Source organism: Caretta caretta, chromosome 2 (assembly GCF_965140235.1).
Source record: "Caretta caretta isolate rCarCar2 chromosome 2, rCarCar1.hap1, whole genome shotgun sequence".
Taxonomy (NCBI): Eukaryota; Metazoa; Chordata; order Testudines; family Cheloniidae; genus Caretta; species Caretta caretta.
The window spans coordinates 168,416,094-168,438,367 of NC_134207.1; the positions used below are offsets into that span (position 1 = coordinate 168,416,094).

Genomic DNA, 22,274 nt, shown 5'->3' on the forward strand with positions numbered 1-22,274 from the left:
TATTACTAACTAATGACGGATGGAGTTTACTTCTCTGTACGGGTTTGATCCTGAAAGGCGTTTGAGAGACATTGTCAAATTAGAGATTATCCTCTTTAGAAACATTGTTGATTTCACAGGAGTTATGTATGGGGGGAAATATAGACCAGTATCCTACATTAACCTTTATCTGATTGTATTTATTTTTATTTTTTTAGTATTTTATTTTTTAAAATCACCTATTTTTCAATGTTTATGTCAAAAACTGAAGGCAGCTTTCAGTGTCAGACAATTCTCATTCTGCTCTTTTTGTTGAAGTGGGAGTGGGGGTATTTTCCTCTTGGAGGAAATCCACATTTTGCTCAGGATGAGAGTTTTATTATTTTCATGCACAATTTAAAAAAAGCTTCCACATCAACTATTAATTGGACTTGCTGTCTTTACATTTATATAATAATATAATTATAATATTATATAAACGTAATAAAACCACTTCTCTGTTCTACAAGGCAATAATCTGATTCCTCAGTGGCTAAATTTGAGACTGAAGGAACTGGGTTATTGCCAAGGAAAACAGAGGCACTGTGATGTAATAAAATATAATGATATCGTTAAATAATAATAATAGTTTTCGTTATTTTATTTGTCCATTTTCTGGGATGTTCACAAACGGAGATGTTGCATCCTTCATTTATTTTATGTCTCCATATCCGTTGGCAGATGAGGCCATTTAGAAGAACACTCATGAAAGTTGATGATAACCTGGAGCTGGTCAATTTCATTCCCATTTCTCTCATCCATTCACAGACTCTTGTCATTGGCCTTAGATACTAACCTGTTTCCCCACCCTCCTAACTCCTGATATATCCCTTTCCCCGCAGAAGCCCCCTCCAAATCTAGGGATCACTCACAATAGTGAAAAAGGGGAACCCTAATATGCAATTCAAGAACCTGATGGTTGCTGATCTCCTGCTCTGTCCTGCTGAATATCTTCTAAGTACTCAGCCACCTTATAGCACTCTGTCTTTTCTGACCTGCCCTGACATTTCACTCCCCTGCAGTACCCCTTCATGTCTCTCAGTATTAGGATAAAAATGAAACCAAAAGCAAGGGGAGCAGGGTAAATAGTACAAACAGATTAGGGAGGAGAGGTAGCTGTCAGCTAGAGGGAAACCAGACAAGCTGCAGTCAGCCCCTTCAAACCAGCCCCTTCTTTTGTCTACAGGTTGTCCCTCCTCCTTGGTTCAGAACCCACTGCTGCCCTCCCCAGGACTGTTCAGCACTGGCCAGTCCTGATGGATTAACACCATTCAGAGTTTGCCAGTGTCATACGGATTCATGTCAGCTCTCTTGCATTTGGATTGGGGAAGTGAGTCCAATTGTATTATATATCATTAGTGGGTTTGTTTCACATAAGAGATATAATGGGGTTATTCTATGGTAATTTTTGTACTTTATGTATTCTCTTTTCATGATTAGTTATGAAGGTTGTTACTGAAATCTAAATGGAATGATTGATATTTTACCAGTGTTTAAATCACACCTGTGGGTTTTCTATGACCCTGATTTCTTTTGTAGAAAATGGTTCTGTGGCTGAAGTACCAAAATAAAAGAAAATGAAAGGCTTGAAAATGTAAGATTTCCTATTAAAAAGTAAAATGCTTGATTTGGTTGGCTGAGAATATTGCTAGTATGATATGTTTGTGTTGGCTTTTGCATACAGCCAGGTTGTAGAAAACTAGTAAATAATAAAGTCATTACACTTCAGGGTTAAGAATTTACTAGGGTCTGGGACGGTGGCTCTGCTGAGCTGGCAGAGAAGTGAGAGCTCTGTAAAAAGAAAGGATGGTCAGATCTGTAGCCCTTTGATCTCTAAGCTCTCCCTGACACGGACACCACCATTTGAAGATTCCTCGTTGCTGGCTGAATCAACGGGTGCCTGGTTGGGGCAGGTTTAAAAGCAGTTTGGCACCACTCTGATGGCACAATCAACCTCATCCAACGTTAGGATCTGCCCCTTTGTTTTAACAAGGAGAGAAATGTTCTTTCCAAAACCCAATCCTCCTTAGAGCCCTGCAGGATGCCAGTTATATGAACTGACCACAACTGTTTAGGGTCCAACTGCATGCCCAAGATAAACCTAAACATTATTCTGATAATAGGCACAATCAGCCCCTACATTATTGTCCTATCCCCTGAATGCCTTTGTTCCTCAGCTTCAAGCCAATAACAATTAAAACAGGTGTCAGGGTTCCCTCCCCACTCTGAACTCTCAGGTACAGATGTGGGGACCTGCATGAAAGACCCCCAAAGTTTATTTCTACCAGCGTAGGTTAAAACTTCCCCAAGGCATAAACTCTTTGCCCTTGGAGGGTATGCTGCCACCACCAAGTGATTTAACAAAGAATCAGGGAAAGGACCACTTGGAGTTCCTATTCCCCCAAAATATCCACCCAAGCCCTTACACCACCTTTCCTGGGGAGGTTGAGAATAATATCCTAACTCTTTGGTTAGTGATAACAGAGCCAAACCCCTGGGTCTTAGGACAATAGAGAAATCAGTCAGGCTCTTAAAAGAAACAGAACTTCATTAAAAAGAAAAAAGATAAAAGAAGCACCTCTCTAAAATTAGAAGGGAAGCTAATCTCACAGGGCAATCAGATTTAAAACACAGAGGATTTCCCCCTGGGCAAAAACTTTAAAGTTACAAGAAGAAAACCAGGAATACACCTTCCTCTCAGCACAGAGAAAATCACAAGCCAAAACAGAAGTAAATTAACGCATTTCTTTGCTAGTACTTACTAATTCTAATGGAGTTGGATTGCTTGCTTTCTTGATCTCTCTCTAGTAAGCACACAGAACAAACAGACAAAACCTCCCTCCCCACCCCGCCCCAGATTTGAAAGTATTTTGTCCCCTTATTGGTCCTTTTGGTCAGGTGCAAGCCAGGTTACCTGAGCTTCTTAACCCTTCACAGGTAAAAGTATTTTGTGCCTCTGGCCAGGGGGGATTTTATAGTACTGTATACAGGAAGGTTGTTACCCTTCCCTTTAGATTTATGACAACAGGAAAGTCATCTTGGAATCAAAAACTTGAACAGCGGAAGTTTAAACCAAGTATAATTCTGAGACTACTAAACACTCAAAGTTGCACATCTCTGGCCAAAGCTTGTTATTAAAAGAAGAATCAAAACAATAATGTTTTGATTCATCACCAACAGACATGTGTGCTGTTTGTGGGAGGTTTTTCTGTCATTTGTCCAGAAGGGCTGTGGCATAAATATAAAGGGAAAGGTAACAACCTTCCTGTATACAGTACTATAAAATCCCTCCTGGCCAGAGGCACAAAATCCTTTTACCTGTAAAGGGTTAAGAAGTTCAGGTAACCTGGCTGGCACCTGACCAAAAAGGGGACAAGATACTTTCAAATCTGAGGGGGCGGTAAGGTTTTGGTCTGTCTGTTCTGAGTGCTTGCCGAACACAGATCAAGGAAGCAAACAATCCAACTCCATTAGAATCAGTAAGTTCTACCAAGGGAATGCGTTAGCTTGTTTTTGTTTTGGCTTGTGATTTTCTCTGTGCTAAGAGGAAGGTGTATTCCTGGTTTTTCTTTTTGTAACTTTAACATTTGGCCCAGAGGGAAATCCTCTGTGTTTTTTAATCTTTTTTTACCCTGTAAAGTTATTTTCCATTCTGATTTTACAGAGGTGATTTTTACTTTTTTTTTTTTTTAAATAAAATCCTTCTTTTAAGAACCTGACTGATTTTTCTATTGTCCAAGACCCAGGGGTTTGGGTCTGTGATCACTTTGTAATCCATTGGTTAGGATATTTTTCTCAAGCCTCCCCAGGAAAGAGGGTGTAAGAGGCTTGGGGGGATACTTTGGGGGAATAGGAACTCCAGGTGGTCCTTTCCCTGTTTCTTTGTTAAATCACTTGGTGGTGGCAGTGTACCGTCCAAGGGCAAAGAGTTTGTGCCTTGGGGAAGTTTTAACCTAAGCTGGTAGAAATAAGCTTAGGGGGTCTTTCATGCAGGTCCCCACATCTGTACCCTAGAGTTCAGAGTGGGGAGGGAACCCTGACAGGCTGTGTAAAGCTTTACATTTTTTTTTAATTTTATGCCATTAATGTTTTTAAAAGCAATAGTTGTAATTTGTCTGAAGCAGAAACAGGCATATCAGAGACACTTTAGCAAAACTTTCTTTACAACAACCTTTCCTTTACTTAAAAAGGAATGCAGGAGCTTATTCCTCAGAAAAGTTTATCAAACTTTTACACAGATGGATGTATATTACAACTGAGATTGTATTTACTCCTTTCTTTTGGAATCCTGGGGGACACAGATAAATCTCCTACTGGATTAGAAATGGGTAAACCATTTGGATAAAATAAGAATTGAACTAAACCGTCACCAAAAACTCAAGCTGAACCCAGCCTACTTAGACATTTGAAAAATGTCTGTTAAATTTGCCAGAAGCTGAGAATGAGCAACAGAGGATGGATCACTTGATGACTACCTGTTCTGTTCATTCCCCCTGGGGCATCTGGCATTGGTCACTGTCAGAAGACAGGATACTGGGCTAGATGGACCTTTGGTCTGACCCAGTATGGCAGTTCTTATGTATGTATGTTCTTTCAGTACCCCCATAAGCTCATTTTTCATGAATACCTTCGTCTGAGCTTTCTGTTTCTAACCAATGCCATTTATACCAGTTGCAAAACTTCCATAGACTTCAAAGACACAAAAAGCAGCAGGTTCCAAAGAGAAGAAAACCTGTGACCTCACCCCTTGATTTTAGAGTCCTAGAAATCTCAGTTTTTTATTTTTTTAAGGTGAGTGTCTAATCCTTCTCCTGGAAAAGCTAAGATCTGATCCTGCAGAGTGCTTAAGCACATGCATGAGTTTAAGCATGTGAATAATCCCATTGAATTCAAGGGAACTACTCATGTGCTTGAAATTAAGCATGTACTTAAGTGCTCTGCAGGATCAGGACACGAGACTGTAAACGGATGTATACTCATTGCTAGGGTAGAAAGTTTACCACTGACAGACTTCAGAAGTCACAAATTATTCATGGTATCCTTGAAGACATGTGGGACTGGCCTTTGGTTATAATAGAATTTGCTAAAATGGATCCTCCCTTCTGGCGGGAACATGAGACCAATTGGCAGCTGTTGGAGGTGGTGCTGTCAGCACTGCCTTTAATAACACTACAGCTACTACAGGTTCCCTCTCTGCTGCTGGCCAGCTCTCTGCAGGTAGCCGATTCCTCTATTGAGCAGCTAGTGTGGCACGTGGCCTCAATAAGGAATAACTCAGTACTGTGAGAGGCTAAATGGTCTAATGGACCAAGCACAGATCTGAAAGCAAGAGACTCCTACTTTCCCAACTACGATTTGACAATGACTCTGAGTGTGATTTTAATCAAGTCTATACAGACAAAATTTTCAACAATGCCCATTAATTTTGGGTACCTAAGCCCGATCTTTGGAATTGCTTAATACTGACAACTCCAAATTACGTCAGTGGGAGTTGAGAGTTCTCGGTACCTCTGAAAATCAGTCCTCAGGTGTCTCAAATTGGGCACCCAAAATTTGTGGACACTTCTGAAAATGAAGACCTTATATTCTGTCTGAATTTCCCCAACTGTAACATGATGACAATATTTCCTTCTCAGAGGGATTATGATGATTAAATTATATTTAAATTCACCAGAATGCCCACAAAAATCCTAGTGGTACCAAGACCCACTCACTCAGCTTATTCAGATAATTGTCCCTTAAAATGTTTTCTGTATTTTGGATAGAGGTCTGGATGGGTGGGCTCTACTTCTTCTGCAGCTGGAAGCAAGTTATAGCATGAATACTACCCATTCCACTTCTTATTTAAAAGGAGGTAGCTAAAGAATCACTTTGCTTATCTTCCCCACAAACCCAAGATTGACCCTGGGCACAGGAGTCACTCATCTTTTGAGGGAGGAGAGACAAAAACTGATTTTGCAGATCTACCCTGTAGAGAACTTGGAAGATAGCTGTATTATTTGTATGACTATTGTGTATGCCTCAATTTACCTGCTCATTTTTATGATACTGGCTACACGGTCTTAAAGAGTTAACCTTGGCTTGTGCTCTCAACAGAGGGGGGCTGGAAAATGGACAATGACATCAGATAAACTTTAATGCCTGGTTCTCAAAAAGATAACTGAGGCGCCAATTCCTCTGAAGTCTCACTTTTGCTAGGCTCTGGCTAGCAAAGCTATTGATAGGGGAAGACACTGGCAGGAAAGCAGAGGTGAAGACCTTTGGTTCTGATAAATGTAGCCCTGAAAAAACATTGGGGGTGAGGAGAGTGAAGACTCTCTGAGAGACTGCTAGAGATCCTCTCTGTCATCCCAGCTCCCTGAATGGATGCATGGGACAAATGGGACCTACCTAAACTTGTAAGGAGAGAGTGAGGGGGTAAGGCAGGATCGATTCAGGTAGATTGTTTTTTGTCTAAAGATCTGTTTCTCTGAATGCCTTGATTCTGAACAAACAATTATTTGCTTTATGAAACCTGTTTGGTCACTGTAATTACCAATTGATAGAGGTCCTGAAGAGGAGTACCTGGTATAGGGGTCAAATCCAATCAGACCCACTGAGGCATTCACAGTTGATAACCAGGATAGCTGCAGCTCAGCACTTGGTCTCAGAGAGGCAGCTGTGGGGTCCACCCTCAGATGTGAAAGTAGTGAGACCTATCACCTGGGTGGGAGATGCACTCCAAGATGCCACACAGGGGTCTGAGATGCAGCTAGCCTGGTAACGGTTACATCTCAAAAGTGCTAAGGCTTGCTCCACAGAGCTAGAGCCAGACTCTCAGCTGGTGTAAATTTGCATAGTTGTGCCAACTTATACCTGCTGAAAACCTGACCAACAGATTATACAGAGGAAAATCATCCACACTTACAATAATTTTCTGAACCAAATCAAACAATATGAAATTAGTGAAACATGCAAAACAGTACTAGAGAGGAAATGGCATCAAACATTTTACTGCAAAAGGACAAAAGTTCTTCAGTGACAATCTCAACACACTCAAAAATACTTTCCCTTCTGAATGCACAAAGGCCTGTATTTGTTGAATGCAGCAAGCAAGCCAGAGAAAACACTAACAAAAGTGTAAAATGACTAAGCCACTACTAGACAAGGATCGGCAGAGGCTAAGTTAGGTCCCATACAAGGAATTATATCATAAGACCACACAATACACACAGATAAAAGAAAACGGGACAACTGCCAGGTAACAAAAATCTGTGGGGAATAAGATGTGCCTTAGACAGTTGCATTACACAAAATTTACTGAAAAAGCAAACTAGTGAAAGAGCTACCCTTTACTTGTTAAGTCGTAGTACTGAAAATAAAATGTGCAATCCACAACGAAGGACATAGTTACCAAATGTAACCAAGCCTCCTTAAAAATAGAACTACTGGAGTAACTACCTTCTATTTCCAAAGTGTCCATAAGCAGAATGCAGATTAAACAAAGAAACAGATTTTTTTTTTAAATGAACACAAATAATTGGAGTTGAATCTCTGGTCTTGGTCAATTGTCTTTACACAATATCCGTCACTGTCATACTTAGTTCAGAGCAGTGCTGCAAGTTCCTCTCTTTCCAGAGTACTAAATATTGTTCTTAATTAGTAATTTGTTGGGAAAAAAAAGTTCCATATAATCTAAATTGAAAAAGAAAAAATAGAGCTAAAAATGTCATACTATATTAAAATGAGCAAATGCAGTTTGGTATATCAATAAATATTTCATGTATTTCTTTAAAAAAATGTTACTTTTCTAATTTACCAACTCCTAAAATTCTCATGTCTAATCACCAGGGCCCTCTTACTTTACATATATATTTGTCCTGACACAGCTGTTAGTGGGAGATGGAATGTACATATTGGTTGCTTTCTTGCCTTTATGTGCCTTTTTTATTGTGTAGACTTGCTATGATGGCTTTTGTTAAACTGAAAACCAAGCACATAATTTTTAAGATCGTAAAGCCCTTTCTTCAAGTTTGAGTCATAACTCAAATCAAGGAATGTAAATGATTGATAAAATAAGGAGGTTCAAAATAATAAAGCCTCTGTTTAATGGATGTGTGTCGTGTTTTATTTGGGGATTTTTATGGAATGTACTTGGAAGACTTGAATGAACAGTCTTTAGGGCAAGTTTTACAAAATTGGTATTCACCAGGGAAAACATGTCATGCTACATTGACTAAAGTGATTCATTCACCTCTAGTCCTTTCTGCTTCTTTTCATAAATTTCTTAATTTAAAATGGATTGTTTCACACCTGAAGAATACCACTCTACCCCGTTGATTTACTGCACCAGAATTTTTCCAGTGGCTCCAAAATATCTTCCTTAGAAACTTCAGTGTCTGTCAAGACCACAGACTGATCTCCAATAAAAAGTGTCTTTTGAATAGAAGTATTCACATTTTTTACAGTGAGGATTTAGGGCAGGGTTTTTAAAAGCATATAAGTAACTTTGGCACACAAGTAACATTGAAGTCAATGAGACTTGTACTCCCAAGTCATTTAGTTGTTTCTGAAAATGCCAACCTAAGGCTCTAATTCTGCAAGCTCATGTCAATATCCACCGAAGTCAATGGGACTGTATATGGGCACAGGATTTTGCCTACATAGAACCGATACCAGGACTGAACCTCTATGAGAAAACATCATGTAACTAATCCCTGAGACCATACTTCAGCATCTTCTTTAGAATTGCCAGCATCTTCTTACAGCATTGTAACTTCTAAAACTAATTGCAGGTTTCTGCTGTTACTGATCTACAAGTATCTCCGCCCAAACTTGGCTAATGGCAGTGGCTATCAACAAAGTGAGAAAGGCCTGGCCACTAATCAGCTGGATGAGAAAGAAATGTGATGTTTCTGCTGTGCTGCAAAGCAAACCTCTTTTCTATGGGTCCGATGCAAAGCCCACTGTAGTCAATAGACAGACTAGCTCTATGGCCCCCATCCTCTAAATAACAATCTTCGAACATGGACTCTGATACCCACGCAGATTCCAATGGATCAGGATCTTTGTGTCCCAGTCACAGAGGTAACTGAATTGAATATTAGGAAAACTGAACACCATGAAGGTTAGACTTATTGAGATACAGTAACTTGAGAATGGGAACCACTACTTTATTGTTGAGATACCAGTTCTGAGAAAAAAACAACATTGTTTTCTTAGTTTATTTTTAGAAATTTTTTGAAATTTCCTTTGCTTCCTTCCCTCTGGGGCTTTTTCTGTACAGATACATTTTTTTGAGGAAAATGTTCTTTATATCTGGTATCTATTCTTCAGTGAAAGACTGTAAAGTTTATATAGTTTCGGAACAAAAACGGAATTTAGTCATTGTTACTAGCCCTGGTAGCCTCAATGCTGATAGGGAACAGGTGTGATGCTATGATAGTTTTGTCTCTTGCTTTCTTTTTGTTTGCTTTGCTAAATGGACTGTATTGTCAAAAGTGTATGGTGGGAGATGCAGTGTTTCTGGAGAGTACCTCCCCTGGAAAGCAGCATCAGGAATTCCTGAACTATCTGCCAGTACTTGTTACTATTAGGTTAGTTGTTTCCTATAATCAGATGTGAGGAAAATCATGCTCCTTTGGCTAACAATACTTGTATATTATGAGGCTGCTTTCCCGAAATGAAGAGGCGGGGTGGGGGGAACAAACTTCATTATATAACAGAATTTGAAATTCTTTCAGCAAACAATTGATGAGAGAGACTGAATGGATCAGAAATTGGTAAGGCACAGAATCGTTCACCTCTAGGCCCATGTCACAGGGTGCCTGCCCCTTTTAGGGGTGATGCATCTAGCCCAATCAATAATACACTTAGCTCGCCTCCCCAGGAAGGAGGAGAAAATAAGCACAGTCACATGACAGGCAGGTCATGTGGCTAAAAAAATAACCAACCCAGTTCTTCTGGGGTGAAGATAAAAACAGAAGCCTCTGCAACATTAAAGGGGTAGAGAGAGGGCAGACAGCCTGGAGAGGAGCATGGCAGGGGGAATTGGAAGCCTAGGGAGGACAGATTTGGGCCTGAAGGTTCAAAGGAGACCAGATTGTTTAAAGACCTCAAGAAGGGGGAATGTCACTTTGAGTACTCTCGGCCTTGAATTATTTACTGAGCTCAGGGTAGCTGCAATTCCACATGGTGCCAAGAGGGAGCATGCTTGGGGTCAGCACCCTGTCAGCCTACTAGCTCAAAACTGATCTAGGACTACTAGTAAGTGAGAGATTGCTGTGGCCATTTCAGAATTCAGTAGACTATGCTGTATGAACTGGAAGACTCAGTACTGTTCCAAGGATACGCATCATAACACCTGATATGAGATTTAGCTCTAACTGAAATCCTGGCCAGCAAGCTTAGGAAAAACCACTGAGTGGAAATAAAGACCGGCCCCTCTTATGCCTGTGAATGACTCCCTCACACTGAGAAGTGGTTTCTCCAGGTCAGGGCTGAGAAACACTGGCTGTCCAATGTACTACTGTCAGTGTTACAACTGTTCTGCACATACTGGAACTTCAGTTTCTCCTCCTATCAATATAGTGCTGCACCTTTCAGAGACACTTAATTCACATAAGAACAAACTGCCTAAGGAGGTTGTGAAAGCTCCTTTGCTGGAGGTTTTCAGAAGGAGACTCAATAGCCAGCTGTTTTGGATGGTTTAGACCCAACGAATCCTGCATCTTGGCAGGGGTTAGACTAGATGACCTTTGTGGTCCCTTTTAACCTTGAGGTTCTATGACAAATCCTGGCCATTTTCATGAGAGCATGGACAGTTGCTCCTGCTAGGAACTAGTGTGATTCTACTCTGTAGGAGGGCTGTACTCAGAGAGCCTGCACAACTGCAGAGCTCAAGCTCTACTGGGATCCTGGTGTGTTGTCACACAGCAGGGACTGGGAGAGGGGCAGGACAGATGGTACCTCCCTCTGCAGATCAACTAGATATTCTCTACCCCTGCATGAGTGGAGAAGGAGGTAAGGATATGAAGGGTTGAAGAGGCTATTTCAGCCCTGAGTTTGAAACAGCAGCCACAGAGCAGTTCCAGTATTACTCCATGGCTTGGAAGGGAGGAATATTTCCCTGTCCCCTTCCACAGCTCTGTGGTGGGGCTAAGATTTGGGGCTTGAATCATTTTGTAATAAAAAGACACATTCTGAACTGGTGATGACAACTGACAGCTGAGCTATTATAGAACTGCAGCTGCAGAAGTAGAACACCAATACTTTACTTCCTGAATACAGATTTTTAAAATAATTTAAAATGTCTTTCACTATTTTAATAATAATACAGATCCATTTTTTTATACCAGCAAGAGCCACCTGGATTCCCAAAATCTTTCTTTTGTCATACTTCCAGCCTGATTGAAAGTTCTTGCCCTTCTATGTATACACAATATCCAGGGGCCAAACTGTGCCTTCCCACTTATGCAGCCTCATTTAGTTCAGTGTGTGGGTCAATGAGGGTAGAGCTGGGCCAAAGATGTTCAACTACAGCTGTTGTCATGCCTTATAATTAAAATTCTAGTAACAGAGTAACTATAACCATAACAGTGCATTTGTGAACAGATAAATTCAATTAACAAAGAATCACAGTAACCTGTGTTCCTGATTAAATCTCCTGATGGAGATTATGGAGACTAATGGTATTACAAAGATAAAGCAAAGTACTGGAGCAAATTGCTGCACCAACATGGTTTTATGTTGTTGTTTTGTTGTGTTGTGTGTGTGTGTTTTTAACTCACTTTTATAATCAGTTCTCTAAATGAGACACAAGAAACTGTGAAAAGGTGTGATTATAGCGTGGCAAGGAGAGGAGAAAGAGAGATGATTTCTGCAGTGAGAACATCACTGAAATAGTAACACACTGGGAATGAAGATAATTTCATTATGGATTCTTTTGCTGGTAATCCCATGGGTTGCCTCTGATCTTCTACATACAGAGAAGAACATCCACAATCCTGTACATGTAATTCTTTTAAAAGAAAAGATATCCCAAAGCTGCAGAAATAAGTTCTCTATAAAGGTGGAATTGTAGTTATGGGCAAAGGTGTTTGAATCAGGGAAACATATAGAACCTATTACACTGTGGCTCTTAATAGACATTGGTTTAAAAGAAAAATTACCTTCGCTATCACATTTACACATCTATCTTTCTGCAGATATTCTATATGGCATGAAAACAGATTGACTCCAATATAATCTACTGAAACATCATACATGTTTGGCCAGATCCTCTGCTGGAATAAATCAGCATAACTCTATTGACTTTAATGGCACTACATTGATTTATACCAGCTGAGGATCTGGCTCACCAAGGACCAGATTGGGTCCAGCCCTGCAAGGATGCACAAGAAACCTTCCCTCTTCTGAGCCTCTGTGCAGCGAGGGGTCTATTGCTAGTAAAGATGCTAGACTGAGAGGGAGAACAGTGAGAGGGTGACGGAGACCATGACACCACACTCTCCATCCTGGATAGCACAGCTAGCTCAAACAGGGGAAACACATGCTGTACACTTTCAAGGGTGTAGCAGTCTGCATGCTTCCACCCTGTTGCATGACTGGCTGCTTTGGTGAGTTTCCATTGGGGACACCTGTCCCCATCACCTCTCCTCTAACCGGCGGTTTACTGCCATTTTGGTCCAAAGTGTGTAGCTTCACACTAAGCTCAGGAGGTTTCAAGAGCAGGTGACTTGGAATTGCAATTTCAAAACTGAGCGTGAGTGTTTCTTTTGTTGACCATAAAGAGAGCCAGGTCCAACTTAAGTGATGGATCCTGCCTTCTTCCTGCGGGTGGTGTAAAGCACTATACTCTGTTGGCCAGCTCAATTCTTACACAATCCAGCTTCCCACTCTCCAGGCCTTAACATGTTGCCAGGTGTTACAAAGGCTGCAGCTTTGTGGATGGAATTAGAAGGCCAATGATATGTAACACTTCACACTGCTGGAGGGGAAGTATTAGCTTCAGTGAGTCTTCATGCTCATTTACTCTCTGTAAGCCAGCCAGGTCTGTCTCTTATGGCATTGATCCCTGAGAGAATACCTAAGTACAGAGGACCCCCCAAAAATGTGTCCCTCTGTGGCTGTAAATTCCCTGATGCCTTAGGCTAGCCTTTGATCTCATTGCTCTTTTCTTTACTGTAAGCGTTTGTCCAAGTAACATACCACTCAAGAGCCCTCATGATAGGTACACCAATCATTAGGGTCTTAAAGTTGACTGTGTTCCACACAGGTTAGGATGTTCCCTCACTTTTGTAAATAGTTTATCTCAAAAATAATGACTCAGGAAATTAAAGGTTACAGAGAGAGTAATTTTCACTAAAGGAAGGAATCCAGCAGCCTTTTACATGTCCTGCAGTAATGTACTTTATGTGTCTCATTCTGGTCTTCTGTCATACACCATGTTCCACTTTTGAGCATTGACAGCTTGAGAGGTATGGTCCATTACCTGTAAAAAATTCCCCCTGCTCTGTCTGTTGTGTAGTACACTGTGTATTGTCTGCCTTGCCCAGCACCTCCCAACCCAAGGGTATCTACATTTCAGTAGTGCTGATATAAACAGGCTGTGAATCACTTTAGGATGAAAGGGTCCATCTAGGGATGGAAAATATTACCTCCAAAATATTATTGACTGCACCAGCCCTAAGTTGCAGAGACTAGGAATTCTTTATTCATGAGAGTGTAAATGGCATTCCACTCCAGCTATTGATGGATTTTGTTTATAACAGGTTATCATAGGTTTTTACAGGTTCTTCTTTGGAGGGAATTTATATTTATGAGGAGAATTTCTAAGAGCTCTTGCGAGGTGTTTGTATTTAATGAGACATTTCTATTTTACTGTGAATTACAACTTTTATTTTATGGAGCATTCCACAGGAGCAGCTCATTGATGATTGACATCTCCCCTCCCCCCACTAACCAGACAGAGATAACAAGGTCCCTAGCACAGGGCTCTTAGTGAGATCCTGGTTTTAGGATTTAAGGCTGGGATTTCAAAGGAGCCTAAGAAGTTAGGCTGACCACTCCCACTGAAACTCAGTGGGCGTTGTCTGCCTAACTCTTTTAGGCTCCTTCAAAATATCTCAGCCCAAATAAATCATTGAGGACACAATATTGGGCTTACAATGAGCCCCCACTATGAGGCTTAAAACAGATATACAAGCTACAACCCTAATTCAAGGATTACAACAGATGGCCACTACATACATAAACCCCAAATATTTCTGTGCTTACAGATTCCTGTTCTTTGAATAGTGACCTAGGAATGTGATCTGGCCACTGGATATCACCAGAGAATATGACAAGCACTCCTTCCTTCCTTCCTTTTTGTATTGTAAGCTTTCTTGGGCTGGGAATAAGCCTTCCTATTTGCTTGCACTCTGGAGGAGATGATATGATGGGATAGCCTAATTTTGGCAATTAATTAATTGATCTTCGACTATTAGCGGTAGATATGCCCAATGGCCTGTGATGGGATGTTAGATGGGGTGGGATCTGAGTTACTACAGAGAATTCTTTCCTGGGTGTCTGGCTGGTGAGTCTTGCCCACATATTCAGGGTTTAGCTGATTGCCATATTTGGGGTCGGGAAGGAATTTTCCTCCAGGGCAGATTGGCAGAGGCCATGGGGGTTTTTCACCTTCTCTGCAGTGTGAGGCACGAGTCACTTGCTGGAGGATTCTCTGCACCTTGAAGTGTTTAAAACATGATTTGAGGACTTCAATAGCTCAGACATAAATTAGGGGTTTGTTACAAGAGTGGGTGGGTGAGATTCTGTGGCCTGCATCATGCAGGAGGTCAGACTAGATGATCATAATGGTCCCTTCTGACCTTAAAGTCTATGATTCTATGCTTAGCATATTTTGGGTGCTACTGTAATACAGCTAATAAGGAAACATATTGCCTCTTCACTTCCACACCATAAATATTTTTAATCCTGTGTCTTTTTCCTTGCCCCCTTTACTATTATTTAGCATCGTTAAGTATATTATCTAATCCTGGGGATACAGCATGTATGAAATACAAGTTACAAAACAAAATATTATATGCATTGAAGTATGTGCAAAGCACTGCTCTAACACAGCACTATGAAGAAACCCAGCATATTTTCCTTTACTATTGAATTTTCCCCTCCCCACCACCAGTAAAATATTTTTTAATGCTTAACTTTTCATTTTCATGCTGCCTCACAGAATTTGTAACCCAACATGAGCATGGGTCAATACTACCAGTTTTTATGCCAACGGTGAAAGACAATCACATTTATTTCTCTTTTAACACCTGCAGCTTCTGGTGAAATGGATGGGTTAGCATGGGAGCAGTTGTCAGTGATGTTTGTTTTTAAACAGAAGAGGAAACAGATCTAGGTTCATTATAGGGCTACGGGTTGCTGTCCACAGAAATGCTGAAGACAGGCTATTTTCAGATAGTAAAATATTCCTGAACTGCCATATCAGAATAGACCACTGATATATTAACTCTGGTATACTTTGACTTTGATTTTGGCCACCTGCTGCTCCTTTACCATAAGACAGTGTTCTGCAGCCTGTGGTCTGTAAACCCCTGGGGGGTCCATAGACTTATGTCAAAGATTTGCAGAGGGGTCCACACCTCCATTCAAAATTTTGTATCGGTTGACAAATGAAAAAAAAAGGTTGAAAATCGCTGTCCAAGTATCTCCAAAAATTTCCATGTGAATCTGTAGATGCACTTGCTCATTAGAAACATCTACTCAAATCAAGTGCCTAAATATTAAAACTATGTGAAACTAACAAATTCCCACTTTGCAGTTGTTCCCACAATGAAATAATATTTGATATTTGTGAATCTAAACAGGGGAGAAATGTCAACATCTCTTCAAAGAATGTACCTTTTTGAGGTGCGGGAGGCCAGATTCCATTGCTATTGATACTGCTGGACAACATTCAAGAGGAAATCTCTGCTGGTCACTAAACCATCCCCACCCCCATTCACACACAAACTTAGTAAGGTCAAAGTCAAACTAATATTTTGGGATGACACAGCAGAAGTCAAAGCCTTTTTATCAGGAGCAACCCATTAATCAAAACAAGGAACTGTAAAAGCTAAAAGAAAAGACCTCTCTAACTTAGTCCTCAGAAACTTATTGTAGAACCCTGGCAACCCATGAATTCTCTTCCTCAAATATTCTAGCAGCTCCTCTCCTGTGTGAGGAAAGGACAGGGGGGAAGCCAGAATTAACCTCTTACCCATGAGCCATGTCACTCAGACCTATGCCAAAGAGGGGCTAATCCAGCTGGTTTTATGTGAGTCAACTGGATTACTCACAAAAGTAAGGCAAGTAGGACTTTATCAACCTATCCCAAGATTTGTTTCTGCACCACAATGCCTACACATCTCTGCTTGGCATTATAGGCAAAACTATGTTCTTTCATATTCTAGTGAGTCTTTTTCAGTAAAACAATATCTATTTTGTTGCCTTTGAAAGGTCCAATTATTCCCTTGACACGTAAAGAAAGAAATTCAACAGTATTATTCATCTTGACAGGAAAATGTTATCCTCTGAAAACAGAAAAAATGGCATTAATGCAAGAAAGGATACACATCTCAACAAGTTTTCTAAAAGCCTTTTTCAACAATATGCTAGAATATACCTTGCACTCTCCATAAACACGAGTCTCGAGATGAAATTATCCAAGGAAAACAAAAACATTAACAAATAGTCTACCATCCGGAAATTCAATAATCCCTAGTAACCTTTTGAACACCACTTCTAAAAATTACTTTCAATTTCTCTCTCCTATCTGAAAGCACACAATGTTTTTTTTTTCCTACCTCAGAGTTACATGTTTATTAAATCTATCCTTCCGGATGTCATCAAAACCCATTCCAGAGATGCGACAACAAAGCTGTACTTGTAAAAATGCTTTTTTCCGCCCACAAACAGCCTTATACTAAAAAATAATCACATGTATTCTGTAGCATTAACCTCAAATTCCACAGAGTTTCTCTCCACCAAAATAAGAGAAAGCTGAAAGTTAATGGGACTTGGTAGCCTAATTGCCCTTTGTGCCTTTGAAAATCTCCACCGACTTTTATACATCTTGACCCCTTTCTCTTTCAAAGATGATCCTGTCCCTTTCTCCTCCATTGAGTCTCTACAGCATGATCAACCCATCCTTTTTGTGCCTGTGCCATAGACACACATTATGGTAATAAATACAGTGCTTTCCAGCTTATGAACTACCTGTAGGGATGTTTAACCAGGGTATACCACCAGGAAACTACAGAAACTGGGCCAGTTTAATGCAGTAGTCATTCAAAGACTCCACATATTTCCCATGAACCTTTTCTACTATGCATCCTCTCCTCATTTAAAAGAGCACAAAACTACCCCAATCCATTTGACTACCTTGCACTGACTTCTCCATCCCTAGTTTGGAGAAAGTCTCCCAAATCTCACCGAGCACTTCTAGATCTATAGGCTAGAATGCCTAACACAATGGGGTACCAATCCTGACTGGGATGTCTACTGCTACCAGAATACAAACCATCAACCCTAACTAGACCTGGTCAAAACATTCCAACTAGCTCTACCTGCAACCATTGCAAAATAGTCCTGATGAATAAAATAGGTAAAATGTAAACCTTTTGTGGCTTTCGATAACCTACTTTTAATTTTCTCCAAGACAAGCTAATTTTTCCTTTGCGAGGGACCTCATGAAAGAAAGAGAAAATAGAATCTGGGTAGAGATGGACCAAAGCTGCAAAATGCAGAACAGGATCCAGATTTCAGTGCCCCAAAAATTCAGGAATCTTTGGATCTGGTATTTTGATCTGGCTCATTATAAGAAAAGTGTCCATTTGGATTTCAAATAACCCGAAAGTCTGGTTTTCATTCAGATTGAGGAGATTTCATTCAGAACCTATCATTAAATATGCTGAGCATCACAATCTCTCTCTCTCTCGCTCTCTCTTTTTCTCTCTCTCTCTTTCTGGTTTAGCTTTGGACCCATCATGCAATGTCACTTTCAAAATGGTCTGATGTTTGAAAATGCTTATGATTCAAAATAGAATAAATATTTTGAATTTTAAAACTTTTAATTAAATAATTCTGGAACACAGTAATTTTTGATTATTATAATATATACATAAATCAGTTCAACACCACATATAACCTCTTAGTTACATTGTTATTTTATGGGACCCCCATCTTGTAACCTCCCTGAAAGTATGCAAGTCTACTTCTTCCCTTCTGGGGGACTTTAAACATCTCCACATGTTTTCACACTGCTATTTAATTTGGATTTCCATTTTTTTCTACTTCTTTTTCTTTTCTTTTTTTAAATCAGCATTTTTAGAAAGAGATGGATGCACATTTGAATAGAGATTTGAAAAATATTACCATACTGTCTCCAGTCCACAGAAGGAGGCAAATTCATCCACAGAATAAGATTGTTGAGTTGATTTAAGTAAGACGGCAGTGAATGGAAACCTTTCTGACTGTACCACACCTAAGAGAGAAAACAGAGGTGTTATATGAAAGGGGTCCTGAACCAGGACCCCAGATCCTAATTCCCTGGAATTATGTAAGATTATAGGAGCTATGTGCCCCTCTGAGAAGCCACATGCATGGGATGGGCTGATCTGGATGGAACAGAATCAAATGAGCTGTAGAGGTCCTTTGGCTGAGTACAGTTGTTGCAAACCCTTTCCATTCCAGGGCTCTCCATCCAACTAGCAACAAAGGAAAGGGAAGAGAACTCATGGTTTAGTGGATCATCTAAACCAGCCCTGTCATAAACATACAGCTAAGGGTAGCCTAGAATTCCTCCTTACCTGTAAGGGGTTAAGAAGCTCAAATAACCTGGTTGGCACCTGACCAAAGGGACCAATGGGGAAAGAAGATACTTTCAAATCTGGGGGAGGGGGAGGCTTTGTGATGTGTTCTCTGGGGAAAGCAGAGAAGCATCAGGTCAAAAGAACTCCTTCTCCTATAAACCATCCTGTACAAGTCTCTGATATTATAAAAAAAGTAAATAAGGCAAGGCACGTTAGATTACCTTTTGTTTTCAACTTGTGAATTTTCTCTTTGCTAGAGGGAGGTGTATCCCATTTTTTTGTAACTTTAAAGTTTTGCCTAGAAGGGAATCCTCTGTGTTTTGAATCTGATTACCCTATAAAGTATCCTGATTTTACAGATGTGATTCTTTTACTTTTTCTTTAATTAAAATCCTTCTTTTAAGAACCTGACTGATTTTTCCATTGTTCCAAGACCCAGGGGTTTGGGTCTTTGATAATTTTGTAACCAATTGTTTAGGATATTATTTTCAAGCCTCCCCAGGAAAGGGGATGTAGAGGCTTGGGGGGATTGCTGGGGGAAGGGGAACTCCAAGTGGTCCTTTTCCCTGGCTCTTTGTTAAATGACTTGGTGGTGGCAGCATTACTTAAACCCAAGGTACAAGGGAGAATTTGTGCCTGGGGAGTTTTTAACCTAAGCTGGTAAAAATAAGCTTAGGGGGTCTTTCATGCAGGTCCCCACATCTGTACCCTAGAGTTCAGAGTGGGGAGGGAACCCTGACAAGCCCCTTAAATCATGCCAAGTCTAATATACATGAAACACATAACTCTCCTATTTGTGCTGAAAAGGGAACATTAATTGGTTTAATTTGAAACCCAGTGGGAGAATTTAGAAAACAATAAAACTTTGAGGAACTTTTTACTTTTGAGATTTGAAAATGAGATCTGCAAGCAACAGAAAAACACAACAATTGGCGCTAAAATGTGCTCTGACCCTATGCTCAAGAAAAGGGGGTGGGTGGGAAAGGAGGACTCAAAGGCAGGGACTGCATGAAACTAATTATGCTAGCCACTCCATATGGGGCATGGAGGAATGAGGCCAATAGCATAGAAAAGCAAGAATACTGCTCTTAATGGGTGTTGTAACATGCTCCCCCCCACCCCACCTCTGCCCAATGAGGACTTCTGGGAAGCAGTGTGCCCAAGCTTGGGCACAATACCTTCTTGAACAATGCAGCTCTACACTTCCCCAATAGAGTAATACCTTTATGGTACAACCCAACCCTTCTCCAAGGAACAGTTTCCTTTCCAGTTTCTCGTTTCTGTCCCATAGCCTGACCAATATGCCTCAGGCTTTAATGGAATTACCACTTCTTGAGGTGAGAAAACAGCATAATCTCCATGCCCTTTCAGCTGATACTACCAACAAAAGTGGTAATGAGTTCCATTTATAGTTGGGGTTGTTGGTGGATACCCGTCCTTAGGAACTCAGCTGACCCTCACCAACTCATTTCACATAGGCCACCAAACGGACACTAGATGGCAACAATTTTAACTTCTTTACACAAAGGGAATATTTATTTGTACAGATGAGAGAATCTTTATTTACAAAAAGGTCTCATTTCTGGAGGAAAAATAATTATCTCATTGCTCTAGAGTATAGCTAACTCTGGTGTGCAGCTACTGACTGTAAAGAATTATGAATTGGGGATTGTTTTGTGACTCATCGGGTTCTTCTATGTTCCAGTCTGAGACCTGACAACTATTTAATCAGCAGGTGACCCCCTACTGGATCAGAAAAAGAGCAAACCCGGGACCTACTAAAAGTGCAGGAACAGTCTCCAAATATTTAACTTTCAGATCTCTACACTTCCTGGTCACCTGTGCAACCATGTGCCAGAACAGAATCAATACTGAACTAGCAAGGGGAGCCAATGCCCCCACACATCATCCCATTTCTTCCTCTATCTATTCTGCTAAAATCCTCCCAAATAAGAATGTTTAACATATGTAATGGAACCCATTGCAATTATGCACATTGTAAAGACAAAAAGAAGCAATTACAAAAAACAATAATGCAAGATTCTGCTGACACATCCTCAGTTAATTGGAGACAGGGGAGAGGTCTCAATAAGTATTCACAGAATATCCTAGTAAATTTCATAATGTAACCAAAATAATAAGGAATGCAAAAAAATGACAATATAGCATTGTCTTTAACAATACATTTAGAAGTCCTGCACAGTAATTAGAATCACAGCATCTTCAGAGCATTCACAGCATTGTTCATCCAAGAGTGAGATAAAATTATGTAACTGAGTCAGGCCATCAGGAAATAACCAAATTAAAGCAAAATATTTAATCATTTATAATCTGGCAAAAAGAAAAAAAAGTCATTGACGTTATTATCTTCATCAGAGGATGCATCTGGTTCTTTTTCAAAAGCCTGAGCACAACTAATTTTGAACCAAGTGACCACAACATTGAAAAAAAGGTATTGGTATTTAATTCCATCCAAAACAACATGCAGCTTTACTAGACAAAACACTGCCATGTGAATAACATTTTTTAAGGTGAGGTGAAAGATGGGGGAGGAAACTGCTGATTAATCTTGGTTTTCTAATTGGGTCTGACATGCCAAACCTTGGAAAATCTCCCTTCTAGCACAGGACCAGTTTTAACTCTCAAAATTGGTAGAGCCTAATCATGGGTAGCAAGCATGATTGAGGGAATAGCGCATTAGAATGGGACTCAGGACAGCTGGGTCCAAGTCTTGTCTCTGTAACTTCCTCTTCCTATTTAATTTGTCTAACTGTGTCTGACTTTTTGTGGGACTATAGATTAATTTATTCACATACCTCAGTTCCCCATATGTAAAAAGGAATACTATTAAGCTCTATAAGGTGCTCAGATATTACAGGGATAAGGACCATAAAAAATACTTAGATAGATGTGTGTTTATATATATGCATATATTCCTATATATGTATATTTCTACAAATATCACAGGGGGAGCAGTGGTTTGAAGGACGCTTTGAAGGACAGCAGATATTTTGCCAAGGTTACTGTACATGTTCTCCCCTGACAGGGGTGGTCTCCACATACAAGGAGAGTTAATATCCAGGAGAGTTCCTAAGAGTTCTGTGTCCCAACAATGCTCTTACCATCTATGCTTTTTTTTTATGCCAAGTGTTCTTGAATGGTTATATTTTACTTGGTTCATTAAAAGTTGTATCTCTCTCGCTCCCTTGAGTACCTATGAGTAAAATTCATCTGCAGTGGAATTCTACTGCCTTTGAGAAGAGCAATTGGGTGTTCCTTAGATAAATGCTATCAAATTGTGAATTTACATCATTTTATCTTCTACTCATAGTCCGACAAATTTCTTCCACAGTGAGAAACATTTTTTTTTTCTACGTTACAATTATATGGTGAATAGGTACAGGCTACTTTGGG

General features: G+C 40.1%; 1 protein-coding gene across 1 annotated transcript in view; it reads right to left on the minus strand.

Annotated features, from left to right (window-relative positions):
• ABCA13 (ATP binding cassette subfamily A member 13) overlaps positions 1 to 22,274 on the minus strand; it is a 286,889-nt gene that overhangs the window by 72,947 nt on the left and 191,668 nt on the right. Inside the window, exon 48 of the mRNA XM_048839236.2 lies at positions 18,424 to 18,532. Within this exon, the coding sequence (XP_048695193.2) occupies positions 18,424 to 18,532 (109 nt within the window). The remainder of the gene's footprint in view (positions 1 to 18,423; positions 18,533 to 22,274) is intronic.